Raw genomic sequence first — 18,505 nt, 5'->3', positions numbered from 1 at the left:
TCACACGCACGAGCGTGTGAGCAGCTTTCAGAACCCCCTTACAAGAGGTCTCGGGCTGCGCAAGCAGTGCTACGCACTGCAACGCTAGGCGCGAGACCTAAAAATGACCGCAGCCCTACACGGGCTGATACAAAGGCTAAGATTACGTGCCGTGTGGAGGGAGCACCACCCCACTGAGAGACACTTTTCCTGCTATACTCCGGCCACGCAAACTTTCAGTCGATTGGATTATTGGTTCCTATCCTCAGATGTGGGTAGGAGTGCGAGAGGGGTGACATATCAGACGAGGTACCTCTCCGATCATGCCCCGGTTTTATTGGAATTAAGGACTAGAAGAGTGAGGCCTGACATACCCCTTTGGCGACTTAACACTGATGCACTCACAGACCCATCCTTTGTAACCACAATCTCCATGCAGCTGGGTAACTACTATCGGAAAAATTGGAGTAGAGCCTCGAGCCGTGCTTTGGAGTGGGAGGCCATGAAGGTGGTGATCCAGAGTATTTGCATAAAGACCACATTTGGCGTCCGAGCACAGCTGGAAAGGGATGTCGCACAGCGCGAGGCTGCTCTGGGTAGGTTGGAGGCAGAGATTAGTACAGCCCCTCAAAAATTGGCGGAGTGGACGGAGGCTAAGGAGGAGCTTTTGACCGACGACCGTAGGCTAAAAAAATACGCATACACGACATACAGGCAGCAGCTTTACAGGGAGGGGATAGAACTGGAACACTTCTGGCACGGTTGCTCAAACAAGAAACGTCTGTGACGCAAATATTGCAGATGAGGGATGAGGCTGGGGCCCTAGTGTATACGCAACACGCTATTACAGAGGCACTGGCAACCCATTTGGAAAGGGTGTATACTAACTGTCCTGACATAGGATCAGAGGTAAGGGGAGGTGTCCTAGATGCGCTGGGGCCCCCTGAACTTACTAGAGAAGAGCGAGAGATTTTGGATACCCCGGTAACTAAGGAGGAAATTCAAAGCGCTAAAGGCAGCCTTAAGACAGCCAAAAGCACGGGCTCTGATGGCTTACCGGCAGAGTTCTCTAGGTGCTTCGGGCCACTCCTGGTGTATAAATTACTGGAGGTCTACAACGAGGCACGGGACAGGACTGTACTCCCACCTACCATGAGTGAGGCTCTTGTTGTCATGATTCTTAAGCAGGATAAAGACCCTAACCAACCAAGCTCCTATAGACTGATATCGTTACTGAACATTGACGTTAAAATTCTAAGTGGCATTTTAGCTGAACGCCTTCTCCCACTTATGAAATGCCTGATTCACCACGATCAGGCAGGGTTTATACCGGGGCGGAATACAACTTCTAACTTACGACGGCTTGCACACGTGTGCCACGCTCCTACTCTCCTCAAGACCGACACTGCCATTGCGTCCTTAGATATCGCACAAGCATTTGACTCTGTGGAGTGGCAGTATATGTGGCGCGTTCAGAACAATTGGATTGGGGCGCAATATCTGCGGTGGAACCACTTGCATTATTCTGCCCCTACAGCCAGAGTCCGGGTGGGTAAAACTGTGTCGAGATCCATTCTATTGAGGCGAGGTACCAGTCAGGGATGACCCTTGTCACCACTCTTATTTGCCATTTCTATGGAACCCATGGTTATACGACTGAGGATGGTTATGGATCCCTGGGGTGTACGGTTGGGGACGACTAATCATGTGGTGTCGCTCTATGCCGATGAGCTCTCGTCCCACTGCTGGTAGCTGAAATGAATACATTGGGTAATATCTCGGGATTACACGTCAATCCCGCAAAATCGAAATTGATACCAATGGGCAGGTTGGCGTTGGCTGCCCCATAATCGAGACGCCCCCTGGATATACCGTGGACGGCAGAGGGGTCACGATACTTCGGGATTTATCTAGCGGTCTCCGCCGAAACCTTCCACAAACTAAATATCATCCGGGTGATGGAGAGTCTGAGATTCTCCATTCGCTTTTGGGCGGATCTCCCGCTCTCATTAATGGGGCACATAGTGATCATTAAAATGATTGTATTACCGCGCTGCCTCTATACACTCTAACACTCCTTTTTCATGATCCCCCGATCCTTTTTAGGGCTCGCGCAGCAAGATCCCTTTTGTGTGGGGTTTTAAAACGGAGCCTGGAATCGCACACGTTCGTTCGTGTGCTTTTCCTTTTGGCTTCCGCGATTGGCTTTTGCATGCATGTTTTGCACAAAGAAGGCACGCAATAGGCCAAAGGCATTGCTCCGCCCATGGCCTATTGGTGTCCATTACGCGCACCAAAGGCCATGTGGTTTCAAATATCGTGCTCAGACACGGGCACGATAATTGAAACCACATCTCCCTGTGGCGCGGGCGTGTTTTTATTTTTTTGATCCATTTCGCAGCGAAGCAACTAAATCAAAGAACCGCTGATGTTTTGTTTGCTGGTTTCGTTTTGCACTGATTTGTGTACTTGGGTACCATAGGCTGTCCGGCGCGTTGGGTCCTGATGTGGTGGTGAGTAAACTTAACCTTTACGTTTGCGCCCGCTGGTGTGTTCCGCGTACAACACATGTTCCGTTGTTATTGACTGGGATAATGCATGCGATGTGAATTCCATAGATGGAACGATCAGTGTAGGCATAATAATAAAAAAACAATAAGAACATGGGTGTTTGTCAAACTGAAAATAATGGAATCCTCGTTCTTCATTATCACCGTCACGCATGAAAGCGTTTGAGAATGTGCGAGTTCAGACTACCATTAGTACAAAACTATCACTTTTAATAAGTGCTTCTCAGAGCAGTCCTATAACGTGCCCTGTTAATGTCAAATCTTCCACAGGTTAAAGAACTATTTTCTTGAGCTTTGAATACCATCATATTTTACGTGGATTGTTGTATTTGTGCAAGTGGTTTACGGCTCGGCTTGTGCACAGCTCTGAGATCCAAACCAGACTTTGCTACCACGTAAACGTGCCATGTCACCCCCACGGGTATGTGTCACTGCGCCGGGGAGGTGGGGGGGCAGTGGAGAGAGACCACCCAAGGCGCTAGCCTGCTGTGACTAGCAGACGGCCCCTCCGAGTTACTTGTCCTCCCACCTCCATTACCTCCCCCTTTCTTCTGTTACCTCCAACCCCATCATTACTTCTCACCCACCTCCCTCTCACTCTAGTCCACCCACTTGTTTATCCGTCCAGCGTCTGGCCACCCTTCCCTCCACCTCTCTTACTCCTAATAACTCCACCTCCTTGTGATATGTCCCCTCTCCTCAGCTCTCTCTCACCACTGTCCACTCCTGCCCCTCTTGTCATCTACCCTCTTCATCAGTTTATCGTCGACCTCCTGCGCCTCCTTCCCCCTGGCACACACTCTTTACCTCTGCCCTCTATCACAACCCGACAGACTGCCGCACCTACTGGTTTACCCATTTGTCTCCCCCTCGGGTCTCTCACCACTGCCCGCAGCTGCTCTCTCAGCACTCCCCCCCCCCCCTCCTCTCTCCCACCCCTTACCTCTCTCCCCTGGACACTGTTGGGGGGTGAGGGCCCTGGGCTCCGGCCATAGGACTTGGACGAGGAGACGTTGACGGTGAACATCCTGGGGTGGGTCAGGGGTCCGTGCTCTCACCTCCCCCTTCTATCGCCTCTGATCGAGAGGAGCCGTGTGCCTCTCCCTCCGGTCGCCGCCGCCTCCTCCACCTCCACAAATTCAAAGGCGCTTCAGTGTTGGACCATCTTCTAAAGTTACATTCTGGGCTCCAGGAATTATGTGGCAGAAGAGGCCCACATTATGCTTCAGGGTCGAGTAAATTATGCAGCACATTTTGGGATAGTAGTACTTCATTATTTTGTCATTTTTAAACTTGTTTAACTGTTTGGGCATTAGTTGCAACTCATTAGTACCAGTTTAGCACCCAAACAGAGCAAAAAGGCAACAGAAAGTCAACCTTTGCAAAGGACAACACGTGTTGCTGCTTATTTAGAAACTTTTGAACAGTTTGAGCTAAAAACAAACATGTGTTTGTTAAAATCTGCAGATTATGCAGTAGATGATGGATTATGTGGGAAATGCGGCAAAATAATAATTTATTCGAAAATCGGCGTGGTCGCCCAATCTCGTAATTCCAATGGCCCTGGTTACATTACATGCCACTAGCGCGATTGTTTTATGGAATATACTAGGGTGACCAGAAAGTCAGGGCAGGGCTCTAAACATGCAGTAAAAAGGGTAAAATTCAGGACAAAAGGTTAATTTCATGGACATCCAAAAAGAGGTCACCCCTACTACTTGATCCGTGCATTTATTTGTTATTTCTTCATATTGCCCTGTTTATTCACTGACCTCTGTGTGTGATTGCCAGGGGCATAGTTTCGGGGGGTTGATGTCTTACACCCCCAATGTATCCTGTAGTAAATAGTTGTGTACAGGTGCTTTAAGTCGGGTAGGGCGAGGTGTTTGTCGGATTTTACACATGCAGACAAAGACACACACACACACACAACTCTTTTAAATATTGTGTTTTTTAGGTACCCCTCTCAATCTGCACTCCTCTCCCTTCCTACTGCCTCTTAAGGCCCCTCCTGCCCGGCTTCTCATATAATTTATCTTTATCCAGTGTGATTGTTGGGAAATCTGAGCTTACACCTCTGCACCCCACACACCCATCTTACTGCCCAAGCTACGCCCCCTGTGATTGCCTCTCGTTATGCTACATTCAGGGGGTGCATTATGCCGTTTAATAGTAAATTCACGGGGTGTCAAGGGCCTCTCCCCTAATAAAATGTACCCAATCTTTCTCTTGAGAAAGCAACGTCAACATTTTGATTATGTTTCTAAACATTTTAAAACCCATTTGAAACAGTTTGTGAAACAATTAGGTACGTGCAGGTCCAACAAAAGCCGCCATTAAAACAAGCATTTGCAATGCAATAGGTCTCGCAGTTACGAGAGTTTCAGCTATTGGCATTGTAATTAACAATGCCTTTTATTTATGTTTTTAAAAGAAAAACAAAAATTAAAAGCAGCATTATTTGCAATGTCAATAGCTCAAACTCGCGTAAATAGGAGACCTATTGCATTGCAAATACTTGTTTAATAAGTTGGAAGTCTTGCTTGGAGACTTATTGTGGGGCAAGAAACATAGGCGGGTGAGTTTACGGACATTACAGAGAACTTGGGGCACGGGGGAACTTGAGCTTCCACGACTAGAGCTTTACTATATGGCCTCCCAGCTCCAGTTTGCGGTGCACTGGCTCGATGATAATTGGGAAAAATCCCTTTTGGCAGGGACACACCAACGACATACGCTTGCAGGGCTTTTAATGTTGGGAGGAGCGATTCCTGACGGTTACCAATACATAATACGCAATGTTGCTACCCTATGGGAAAGTGCAGTCTGGCGTGTAGTCCAGCACGCTCCATACGCACCGGACATGCCCCTGTGGGAAATCAGACCCTTCGCTGCAATCGCCGACTCTGTCGATTAGAGGATGAAAGGAGGGGGGTTGTTTACTTCTGGGAGGCCTTTATAGGGTGGGCAATTTATAACTCAGAAGATGCTTGTGTTGAATTTGGATTGGCAACGGGGCAATTCCTGCAATATGCAAAAATATCGACAGTGGCCCGGGAGTTGTGGCCAAACTTTCCCTCCGAACCCCCCGCCACTAACATACTAGAAATAATGTTGTACATGGCACAGGGGGCGACACCTCATATCTCAACTCTACCGAGCGCTACGAGTTGACGTCCCGCTAGAACCCTTGGGCATGCAACACAAATAAGACATAACACTGCACTCCCCTCTGACTGCGACAGAATGGGGGAAAGTAAATGAAGGGGATCGCAAGGTGAACGCTAATGCAAGATTTAAACTACTTTATTATAATGTCATTCATTAGGTGTACCTGACCCCGCGCACCCGCCATACGATATACCCACACCGTACAGACGCTTGCCCTAGGTGCGCTACCAGAGGAGTCAACTTTGTACGTATGATCTGGCAATGCCCAGACTCCAATCCTACTGGGACGCTGTCCTGACATCTTTAGGAGAAGCTTCGGGTTGGACTATCCCACGAATAATCAGATAGGTACTCCTGGGCCTACTACCTAGGCCCAAAAATAAGGCACTGAGTAGGAAATTTGTAAATCTGGGCTGGGTATTGGCTAAACGACGTTTAGTTATACGGTGGATGCAACCCCAACCACCAACACGTACTGACTGGCTAAGGGATATGAAGGAGTGGGCAATGGCGGAGCTCATCAGAATGAAATTTGTGTAGCGAGATGACAAAGCAGAAGAGGACATGTTGGCGTGGAATACCATGCTAATAGTCCTCCCAGGGGACCGGGATCAGACCTCCCAACCGGCAGAGCAAGGGGACGGAAATCAGTTGATTGAGCATAACTAGCCCAGGCCTGAAAAGGTCAGCACGTCAATAACTGTCACGAATTGCATTGAGGGTCTGACTACCACTAGGAGCCAGGTTGCTACAAGGGACAGGACGACACACGGGGGAGGGTTACGGTTTATGTTTATTCACCTTTATGGCATTGAAGCACAAGTTACTACTTGTATAACGATATATCTGTAAGAGACGTTAGTTAGTGATAGATTCCTTACCTTAGAATATTCCCCAGGCGTCAGTCTGGATCCGGAAAGTTTTCTGCTTAGCAGTACCCCTGCACGTCAGTAGGCAGCGCAGTAAGGCTCCGTGGCCGTCACCGGCGTCTTGCGCACCGGGATGACATCACGGAGGCTACTTAGGCGCCATCCATGCGCGCTGAAGTTAGTTCTGTACACAACTTTCCGCGCCGAAACGCAGAGTCATTCGAGAAACTGACCTTTGTTGCATAAAACTAGGGCCCTAAAAGGGGATGACCTTAACCCTAGTAATCAGTTCGCAGAACAGGGAGGATGGGTGGGGCGGTAAGGAATCTATCACTAACTAATGTCTCTTACAGATATATCGTTACACAAGTAGTAACTTGTGCATCTGAAAGAGACAGGTTAGTGATAGATTCCTTACCTTAGAATAGATACCCCAGAAATACCAACCCCGGTGGTGGGTCTGCGAACAAGATTACACCAGAAAGTCACGGAGCACAGAACGGCCAAAGAAGCCGTCTCTCCGGACCGGACTGTCAAGGCAGTAGTGCTTGGTAAATGTGTGCGAGGCCCACATAGCTGCCCGACAAATATCCTGCAAAGTGACACCGCGTCCTAAGGCAGTAGTGGCTGCAGTTGCCCTTGTCGAATGGGCACGCACTTACAGTAGGCTCCTTCTTGACCAAGGAGTAACATGCTTTGATGCACAGAACGACCCACCGGGAGATGGTCCGTTTGTGCACCACCCGACCTCTTTTGGCGCCCACGTAGCCAACAAAGAGCTGATCATCCACCCGGAACTGCTGTGTGTGCTGCAGTTAGAATGCAAGCGCACGTTTAGGGTCCAGACGGTGGAGCCGCTCCTCTTCCCGTGAGGGATGCGTAGGCGGAAAAAAAGGTGGGCAAAGTGATTGGCAAGAAAAGAGGACGTGTCCTCAGAACCACCTTGTCCGGGTGAACAGAAAGGAAAGAAGGTTTGGAAGAAAGAGCCTGGAGCTCACTCACTCTCCTGGCAGAGGTGATAGCTACCCGAAAAGCCGTCTTAAGAGTAAGAAGACGTAAGGTACAGTTATGAAGGGGATCAAAGGGAGTGCACATCAGAAAATTCAAGACAAGATTCAAGTCCCACTGAGGCATTATGAAGGGCACATGTGGGAACGTGTGCGTAATGCCCTTAGGAAAACGGTTAACAACCGGGGACTTAAAAAGAGAAGGCTGATCAGGAAGCAGTAGGAAGGCAGAGACAGCCGAAAGATATCCTTTAAGAGTGCCCAGAGCAGAGCCCTGCTGGGCCAAAGAAAGAAGGAACAGGAGAACCTCAGAAAGAGGGGCAGAAAGGGGATCCACAATCTTAGCTGTGCACCATGCCACAAATCTGTTCCACCTGCAGGCGTACACCGTTTTAGTGGAGGGACGCCTGGCTGCCAGGATGACATCACAGACTTCGGGAGGAAGGTCGATAGGTGTCAACTGTCGCAGCTCAATCTCCAAGCATGGAGCTGGAGGCTGGACAGGTTCGGGTGGAGGACCGTCCACTGCTGCTGTGACAGCAGATCCTCCCGAAGAGGCAGACGATCGGGGGATCGATGCTCATACGGAGTAGCTCGGGATACCATACTCTTCGAGCCCAGTCCGGAGCCACTCGTGATCCACCATGCACCGGCGACTGAGTTTGTCCGCCCTGGCGTTCAGAGAACCCGACAGGTGTTGAACCACCAAGGTAATGCCTTGACGTCCCAGCCACGTCCAGAGGTGCAGAGCCTCCTGACATAGCGTCCACGACCCCACCCCGCCCTGTTTGTTGCAATACCACATGGCGGTGGTGTTGTCCGTGAACACCGAGCCCGCCTTCAACAGCCAGTCATCGAGGTAGGTGAAGACTGACACCCCTGACAGGCGCCGATGAGCTGCAACCACCGCCATCACTTTCGTGAACACCCGAGGGGCACATGGTAAGGCCGAAGGGGAGCACGGCAAACTGAAAATGCTCCTGGCCTACCGTGAACCGCAGGTAATGCCGGTGGGCCGGCAGGACGGGAATGTGAAAATAAGCGTCCTGCAAGTCCAACGCTACCATCCAGTCTCCAGGGTCCAGGGCAGACAGGACCTGAGCCAGAGTCAGCATCTTGAACTTCTCCTTACGGAGGAAGCGATTGACGTCCCGGAGGTCCAAGATGGGGCGCAGGCCCCCCTTGTCCTTCTTGGGGACCAGAAAGTAGTGGGAATAGCAACCACCCCCTACTTCCTGATCGGGAACGTACTTGATGGCCCCTTGGCCAGGAGGGCCATGACTTCCTGACGGAGAAGAGCCAAATGATCCCCCGACATGCGGTGGTACCGAGGTGGCATGGCTGGAGGAGAGGACAGAAAGGGGAGCGAGTAACCTTGGCAGATTATCTGTAGCACCCACTTGTCCGACGTAATCTCGTCCCAGTTGTAGAGGTGAACCCTGCCACCCACTGGCGTGGGGTGCCCCCTGAAGGTCAGATTAGGAAGGTTTCGAGGCGGAAGCAGCGGGGGTGGAAGTGGACTGCCCGACATGCTGGTTACCAGACCTGCCCCTGCGGAATCCACATCCGCTGCCTCGCTGATGCTGGTTCTGCACAGGTTTGCTTGAAGAGCGCGCCTGGGTACCCCTGCACTGGCCAAGAAAGGAACGAAACCCCGTTGTGGCAGGAGTTTGAGGAAAAAACCCCAAGACTTGGCCGAGGCACGAGAGTCCTAAAAGCGCTCCAGGGCATTGTCAGCATCATCACCAAAGAGGTGGGAGCCATCGAAGGGCATGTCCATGAGCGAGCTCTGGACATCGGGTGAGAAGCCAGTGGAACGCAACCAGGGGTGGCGCTGCAACGCCACTGTCGTGGATATCGCTCTGTCCAACTAATCAGCAGTGTCCAAACCACACCTGATGGCAAACTTCACCGCATACTTTCCCTCCGCAATTGCGTGGGAAAGGACAGCCTGGCCCTCCTCAGAGCACTGAGGCAGAACCTCTGCCACCGAATCCCACACTGCGAGGGAGTAACGGCCCAACAAGCAGGCAATATTAACCGATCTCAACCCCAAACTGGCTGAGGAGAACAACCTCTTGCCATATTGGTCCAGAGCCGAGGGAAAGGCACTCTGCGATGTCGAGGCCTGAATGACCAGGCTCTCAGGCATGGGGAGAGTGGTCAAGAAGGTGGGATCACCAGGCGCCGGGCAATGACGCCTAGCAATGTTCCTATCCACCGGCGCCCCAGAGGCCGGCCGCAACCAAGTACCCAAAGGACTTCGGTAAGGGCGTCATTGAAAGGAAGAAGCGGCTCTGACGACAGACGCCGTATGGGGCACCACCGTAAGAAGGTTGGTCTTAAGGGCCACCGTAGGGAGGTGGAGAGCCTCCGCGGCTCGACGCAGAACCATAGTGTAGGAAGCGCCCTCCTCCATAGTAGGCAGAGGCGAGGCAAACCAGAGTCAGAAGACACATCAAATTCACCTGAATCTTGAAGGTCATCCACCCAATCCTGCTTGGAGTCACAGTGCCGCGCAAGGGGGTCCTCGGAGCCGTCCGAGTCCTCATCCCGCTCCGGGGTAGAAGGAGCCTGTCGCGGTGGCAGGACCGGAGCCTGAGAGGGGCCCACCGGAGCCCCATACCAATGAGGAATCCAGGTCGGAACAAAATGGTCCGAAAACCGAGACTGGGGCAGGATAAACGCCACCCAGTGCGGCGCCTGTGGCGGAGTCAGGGGCGGCGCTGGGGCCGGAGCCCGCGGCGTTGCAACTTGTGGCGCCGGGGTCACGGGCACTGGATCCAGTGGCTCCGAGGCTGGCGCCGGAGCCGGTGCCGCCGGGTCAGCAGGATCTGGACACGAGGCCGCAGGGCCCGCAGGCACATCGTCGGGAGCCGGAGGCCTAAACAGGCGGAGAGCAGGTAGGCCGCGGGACTCCCAGGCTCCAGAGGAGCCGCAGGGGCGGAGCCCCTGTCCCCCACGTCCACCTCCAGGGAGCGACGGGGGGACGTCAGAGAGCAAACACGCTTCTTCGACTTCTTCTTATGGCGTTGCTTTCCGGAATCTGAAGGTGAAGACTTCGAGTCCGAGGAGCGACGGCAGCGGTCCACGAACGGTCCCGCGAACAGCCCCTAGACCCGGAGAGGCAGCGAGAGGAGTGCCGGACCTCCAGCAACTTCCGGCGCCGCTCCCGCAATGCCTTCGGGGCCATGGCACGGTAGTCCCGACAATCCCTGGAGTCGTGGTCGATCTCCATGCAGTAGAGGCAGACATCATGGGAGTCCACCACCGACATATTACGGTGGCACGACCCGCAAGACTTAAAGCCGGGCGTCCCTACGTGCACCAAGAGAAGACAAAAAGTCTCAAAAAGTGATCAAAAATTGACCGAGGTACGTGCTCAATCCGGATCTGCGCTTTCGGCGCGGAAAAAGAAGGAACTGATGTCAGGCGCATGGGTGGCGCCTAAGTAGCCTCCGTGACGTTATCCCGGTGCATGCAATGCCGGTGATGGGCGCGGAGCCCACAGCGCCGCCGACTGGCGCGCAGGGGTACTACTAAGCAGAAAACTTTCTGGATCCAGACTGACGCCTGGGGAATATTCTAAGGTAAGGAATCTATCACTAACGTGTCTCTTACAGATATTGTTATACACCACAATTTTTTTTAATGTATGTCTCTCTGATTATATAATGTATGAGAATATCCTCACATGGGAATGCTGTTTATTGGGACTAAACTGTGTTTGAAATATGGACAATCTTAGTACGGCGATTTGTGGTACAATAATGTGTGTTATGATTGAACGTAAATCCCAATAAAGAATAAAAACTAAAAGATAAATGGTAGAAACTAACAGGTTATAACTTAGTTGGTCCCATCTTCCATCAACGATACTTGGGGGGACTAATTTAATATAAATGTCAATACTCCCTAAATTTACATTGCTTTTCAATAGGATACCCCTCCATTTTTCGAGCACATGGCTACAAAAACATAATGGTAGAATAGAGTCATTTATATGGGCCTCTAAGTACACGAGAACTGCAAGAAGAAAGTTGGGGAGGAAATAGGATATAAGGGGCATTGCGCCCTGCCAGATTTTCAATTCTATGCAGGTGCTTTTCAATTGAAAAACTAAGTTTCTGTTGTCTGAGATGGGTGAGTCAAGGAGTGACCCGCTATGGGAGGCCTTGCTGAATGAAGTGGAAGGTAGTGGGTCCAAGTTTGTGTATAAATTCAGGAACCAGAGGTACTTCAAAAAGTAAAGCTAAAAGTGTTGCAGGAAGGCTGATTGTGGGCCCAGATTAGAGTAACAAACCTGTCATACTATAGAAGGCATGCTTCAATATGGGATTCCCCGGACTGCACAGAATGTTTGGAAGACAGGCTGGCTGTGAAATTAGAAGAAGCACGCATTACTGAATGGGGCCAGATCCTTCAAGAGGGGCAGCTCTATTCATGGGAGCAGTTTCAAAATGTAACCAACAAGACTGTGTCAAAGTTTAAATTTATCCAACTACAAAGTTGGTCCTGAGCCATGAAAGGAGATAAAGCTGGCAAAAACAATTTGGAGGGGCACTTGCTCAACAGCCTACAACAGCAGATGTGGGTAACCTGGTATGGGTCAATTATGGATATCTCAGAGGAAGGGTAGAGTACACCAATCTTTGTGCTCCACTGAGCCTACTGGCTAGCAAAACTGAAGGGTTCTGAAGAATCATATTGCAAGAAATGTGCCGCAAAGAAAGCTGATGTCCATATGTTCGTACTCTGCCCCAATATTCAGGACTTATGAAAGAATGTTTGTACATTTTTGAACGACACCTTACATACTCAAATCCAGGTGACCCTACATTAATTATTTTTGGGATGTCACCAGAAGTTACAGACCCTTTGGGTTATGGCAACAAATTGTTGTTCAATTTAATTTTGCTGGGAAGAAGACAGATTCTAAGTATTGGATTCAGTCGATGTCCCCCTCAAGGACAAAGTGACTTGGCTCAGTATTATATGTTTGTAGGGTGGATTTGAGTCGTACCTCTGCAAAAAAAGTGGCGAAGTTATGGGCCCCCTTGACTACTTGGGGGATGATGGAAGATCATTTTTTAGATCAATTAGGAAGGGATTAAATTGGTTCATTTTCAATTGGGTCCTATGATTACAGCCATTCGGGAATCTGACATGGTAGTCAAGCTCCCTTTTCCACAATGCTGTTTTCTCAAAGTTTTTTCTGAAGGCAGACTAAAGAGACAGAGGGGAAACTTGGAGGTTTCATCTGGAGGCAAGCATGGTAAATGAGGAAAAAAAAAGTTATGTTTTAATTTACAACTTGGTCTTAAAATAAAAGTAAATTTTTAAATAAAAATCATTTTGTTTTGGCTACGTTGATCTCTTGGCCACGGTCCTGAAAAAAGACACCAAATGTATTAAGACGTTTTAGCAGACCACTTGGAGTTTCGCAATTAGAATAGTGTTGCCTGCAAATTTAGGGATCTTGGTGTGAGTTATAGTGGGGACATCTGCTGGACACTCAGAAAGGTTATCTACCAGACCATTCAAATACAAGGAGAAAAGTATAGAGGCCAATACACACCCTTGCCGTATATCTTTAGACACCATGAGCTTATCAGTCAGTTGGCTATGGGCTCCCCCATCTGACCCGGGCAAAGTTTTTCATGAGGCCTAATCAATAAAGATACGATGTTGTGAGGCATGTCCATCGCCTTCAGAACCTGCCACAGCATCAACCACGGCGGATTTTAGATCCACAAGGGCAACATATAAGTTGCCCCTGCCGATCAAAACAGTCTTGCAATAGATTATGACAAAAAAAGACCTGGTCTATCATAGATGTATCAACTCTAAAACCCGTTTGAAGCAGGCTTATGATGTCTTTTTCTACATATCCAAAGCTGAATTCTTACCAGGATCATAAGCCAGCAAACTTTTGTATGCAATCAATTTGGCTGATAGGACTATAATTGACCAGGAAACACTGGACCTTTGTGTATACCAGTACAACCTCAGCTCCCTGACACAATTCAAGGATTGGAGCACCCATAGCAATCAATGGAATGAGAGCAGAGGGGGCGTGAGGCTAGGGAGGGCGGGTGTGTGTGCACAATAAAGACATATTATACAGGTTTCATTTACAGTATTCAGAGCAACTCAACCACACAGATGGTTTGACATCCTGACTGAATTAATACTCTGTACAAAAGGAAAACAACAGCAACATCCCAAACTGTTCAAGTGTGATCAATTATAAGATAAAAGGTGCCATTCTATACCTATCAAAGAAACAGATACAAAAATAATTTTACAACTGCTTAAATAACAAAATACAGATTCAGATTAGGAGCAATTGTCACTAATTTTGTAAAAAGACAAATGTAAAATCGACAAATTCTTAATGTACATTTTTACTTACCGACCGTCTGCATGAAGTGCAACCGAATTAATCCAACCAAAGCTCTTTCCAATAACTGCAGATGACCAAATAGCTAATCCCTGTATAGCTTCAGGACAATGAAGCTCACAAAGAGCTTCGACAACCATCATGACTGTCATTTCCAATTCATTTCCCTAAAAACAAAAAAAAGTATTTTTTAGGGATGCAAAAGGGCACAAAACGTTAATAGAAATAATGCATAAGTTTCATCACACTTGATCAGCTGGAAAAAAACAAAAAAGGATAATCACTTATCCAGTTGGTTCTTTGAATTATTTCTGTTCATCTCTTAAATGACCCTGCATATAAGCTGCAGTTGAAAAATCTAATACCCATCAACCTATCAGACCCTTTCCTTCAGGTGCCTGAAAATTGAACTTCGATTAATTTTAATATTCTGGTACCGGTGAGCAAAGTACGCAAGTTCTATATATAAAGCAGGGACTAAAGCAGGTGTCGGTTGTAAGAAAGAGCCCTCTTTTTGCATGGTTGACCCCACTTTTTGCTGAATTAAATGACTATTACAGGTTTGTAAAAGTTCTCAATACAGTGGAAAATTCTGTTAGATTACTTTGAATTACTTTGCAAATTACTTTCTGGATTACATTTTGATATGCCTAGATATCACACTGGGACATTTCCTAGAGAAAAGGTAAGTAAGCAGTTTTTAGTTCTTAGCAGTTTTCTTAAAGTTCAATACAAAAACCAACTCCACACAAAACATTTTTCCAAGGAATAACAGTCAATGTATCCCTATGGAGAGAAATGAAGGTAAATGTTAACAGTTAAGTACTTTGTTGTAGGAGTTGGTATTCTAGGGTTAGAACGACGGTTCTCCCAGGGTCAAGGATGCACTCTTGTTACACCCACGGCCGGGTGCAGAGTGCTGAGGCCCAATGTTATCCAATGGGCATAGGGGGCCTCCAGTTGGTGGCTACTAGCGAGCAGGCCACATGGTTGTGGGTGCAAAGCTCCTGGGGTTTAACTCAAGGCAAAGGGGGCCCATTTTAGCCCCAAACGTACACCCGCAGTGGCGGCTGGGTGCAGGATGCTGGTTTGGTGTCAGGTGCCTTGTTTATTTCAATGGGGATTCTCCGGTTTCAACAAAGACTGCAGGCTCGGGGACAGAGGTCTTTTGGAGGTGACCACCGGTTGGAGAGGTACGTTGGGATGCCTGGGGATGCTGAGACACTGCACTGTCAGTTGGGCCACCCAAGGCCGTGGGACTTTGGGTGCCGGAGTGTCTTTAGGCGTCCAGTTTTCCTTACCAACTCCGGTTGCGGTTGGGGGCGGATCCTCCAGGAAACGGCTGCAAGCTTCACTGGGAGATTCGAAGCAGGTCAGAGATCACCAGATCTCAGGTCAGGAACGCCAGGGAGAACTCCTTGTGGTGTTCGGCCACTCTAACTCGGGCCGGGGGCATCTAGTGCAGACTTGTGGATTTTGCCAGTGCCAGAGTCTGTGGGTGAGCAAATCCGGTGCTCACGGGAGACAAAATCTTGGGCATGGAAGGCAGAGCAGGTCATTCGGGTTCTTGAGGTTGGTGGCTGCAGGACACACTGGGATTTCGCTGGAGCAGGTTCGAGGTGGGGACAGGCTGGAAGGGCTGGGGCCTTGTCAGTGGATGTCCTCCTTTTCTTAGCTTCAGCACAGCTTCTTCAGGCCTTCTTCCAATTTTCTCTTCTTTTTTTCTGAGGAGTCACGGTTCGGGGTTGCCCCGAAATACTAGATTTAGAAACGTTGCAGGTAGGTAAAGGTCGGGACCAATGGGTTGCTTCCTTGGTGTGGTTACATCGCCTATTTATGCCACCCTCCAGTGGGAGAGGTGCATATGCCTCATTCTGGTAGGCTGGGACCCCCCCCCCCCCCATCTGCAAGATGGCGGGGACTGAGTTGCGCTTCACCTCGCCTCCCCCACCTGAGGGGTAGGGTTGGCAAAGGTGGGCACACCTCCCTTCCTCACTTGGTTTTTCTGCAGATTCTTCCCCCCAAAGTGGGGGTCAGAACAGGTGGAGACCAGCTGCTGGAAGCAGCAAAAGGCCTGGGGAAGCTAACAAAGGCGGCAAGCCTTTGAAGCTTCCCTTTCATGGACCCTGCCCATCCTGAGGGAGGAGGCTTGGCACCTCGTCCCAGGACGTGCTTTGTTTCAGTTCCCTCGGAGCAGCAGGATCTCGACCAAGGGGTCCAGAAACAGGTCTGGTGGTGGCAGTGAGCAGCCAGTCTGCCTGGACAATAGTGTTAGGTCGTTTTTCAGAGGGCATCTTTAGGATGCCCTCTGTATGCATTTTTCATTAAATCCCCCACTGGCATTAGTGTGGGCCTAATGTGCTGAGAAGTTTGATACCAAACTTCCCAGTTTTCAGTAAAGCCATTATGGTTCTGTGGAGTTCATAATGACAAACTCCCAGCACCATATACTCTTTTTTTTTTTTTTTTTTTTTGAAACCGTTTATTACAAATCTCAAGAATATACAAATATGGGCCCACAACCTTCCGGCCGGCCGCTAGGAATGGCAGAAACATATGACATACGTTCATAGAACACTTGGCGTTACAGAGGAGCATAAGCAGGAGTTATCAACATCATGGGCTACAGCCGTAATACCCCACAGTACGGTTTCATTTTATACAAACAACAAGAAAACAACACCCACAAGGCTACCCACAGTCGAAAGTAGCAGCACGTGCTCCCCAAGTGGGGAACCTCAACTATCCAGAGGAGTCCAAAGAGGGGAAGGGGAACAGAGCGAGGACTGGGGGAACCCTGTGCCCGGGGCTGGGGGAAGGAGTCAACTAAGGGGACGGGGCTGGTGAGGCAGCAGGCAGCAACGGTGGCGCGCAAATACTCCCACGGCAGGCGTTCCAGGGGCCCCACACTTTCACCCATGTCCCAGGCTTACCCCTCGCCACATACACCACCTTTTCTCGAAACATGCACCAGTCCATGTGTTCTTTCCAGGCCGACACCGCCGGGGGGTTCTGGGATCCCCACAGTTGCGCAATATCACGCTTAGCAATCATATATCCCAGAGTCACCCACCACGTTTGCGGAGCCGAATAGTCAGTTGGTTCCCACACATTCAACAGGCATCTCCTCGCTTCAGGCAGCAGCGCAACACGCGTAACCACTCGCAGGACCTCGTGCACACCGCGCCAGAATCGCTCCACCTTCGGGCATTCCCATAAAATATGCAGGAAGGTCGCCAAGGCACCACAACCACGCTTACACAATCCATCCTCCGTATAGCCCATACGCTGAAGCCTTGGCCCCGTCATGTAGACCCGGTGGAGTATCTTAAGCTGGACGAAGCGAAGGCGAGCCGGTATAGCCACCTCCTTCGGAGAGGCCACCGCGGAGATCCAGTCCTCATCGTCCAACTCCAGACCGTCGGCAACCCAAGCCTCGCGGAGGCCAATCAGCAAGCCCGAGCGATCATTAATCAGTTTTTTATAAATAAGGGAGATCGTACTGTCTGGGACGTGGCCATCTAGCACTCTATCCTCCAGGGGGGAAGACTCCGGGATGGAGGCGACGTCTGGGAAGACGGAGCCCAGTGCATGACGGACCTGCAGGTACCGAAAGTATTCACTGCCCTGCAACTGAAACTCCGTCTGCAGCATCTCGAATGTTTTAAGTCCTCCCCTCGACCAGAGATCCCCCACTCTACTGATGCCTATCATGTCCCATTTCTCGAAGCCCTTCGAGGTCCAGAGAGAGCCCAACTTCTCAGACGCATACAGCGGTGACGCCCGGGTCAAACGGTCCTTCCACCCCATAGCTGCATTAGCCGCATGCCATACTCTGACCATGACACGCGTAGGTCCCGTCAAGCGAGCGTCGGGCGCGCCAGAGTAGAGCGCTCGATTGTAGTCGCCACCGGGCAGTAGCATCTTGTCCATCTCAAATGCCGGGTTCAAGGCGGGCCCGTAGAGGCCATGGTTAATTGCAGCTAGCTGGGAGGCCCAGTAATACCGTTTAATATCCGGGAGGGCAATCCCCCCGTCATACCATGGGAGCGTCAACTTCGCCAGGGCAATGCGCGGCCTCCCGTCCCAGAACAGGAGGCGCTGTAGACTCTCCACCTCACGGAAGTAGCGCGCCGGGACTGGGTCCATAGTGTTCTGGAGAGCGTATAAGAAACGTGGCAACGACATCATCTTAAACAACGCCGCCCGGCCGAGCGGCGATAGCGGCAGGCGCCGCCAACGCACGACGTCCTCCTTCAAGCGCTGGAGGGGGGGAAGCAAGTTCCGCTCGTAGCGGGCCTCTGGGTCCAGAGTAATGTAGACACCCAGGTATCGAAACCCCTGAGAGGCAATCTGGATCGGACAACCCCGCGGGAGGACAGGAGCCTCCCCAGAGAGCACATACACACATTATTTAGCCCAGTTGATGACAAGGCCTGAGTTCCGGCCGAATGAACGCAAAACATCAACCAGGACTATGAGCGACTTACGTGGGGAGGCTAGGTA

At 50.2% G+C, this 18,505-nt stretch overlaps 1 protein-coding gene across 1 annotated transcript in view; it reads right to left on the bottom strand.

Annotated features, from left to right (window-relative positions):
- Window positions 1-18,505, bottom strand: part of SMG1 (SMG1 nonsense mediated mRNA decay associated PI3K related kinase) — a 1,471,505-nt gene that overhangs the window by 968,544 nt on the left and 484,456 nt on the right. The window contains exon 23 of the mRNA XM_085628855.1: window positions 14,012-14,166. Coding sequence (XP_085484981.1) covers window positions 14,012-14,166 — 155 coding nt within the window. The remainder of the gene's footprint in view (window positions 1-14,011; window positions 14,167-18,505) is intronic.

The sequence above is a fragment of the Triturus cristatus genome, chromosome 10, assembly GCF_964204655.1.
Source record: "Triturus cristatus chromosome 10, aTriCri1.1, whole genome shotgun sequence".
Taxonomy (NCBI): domain Eukaryota; kingdom Metazoa; phylum Chordata; class Amphibia; order Caudata; family Salamandridae; genus Triturus; species Triturus cristatus.
Note: the sequence above shows the minus strand (reverse complement) of the source record. Positions and strands in the feature narration are given on the sequence as shown.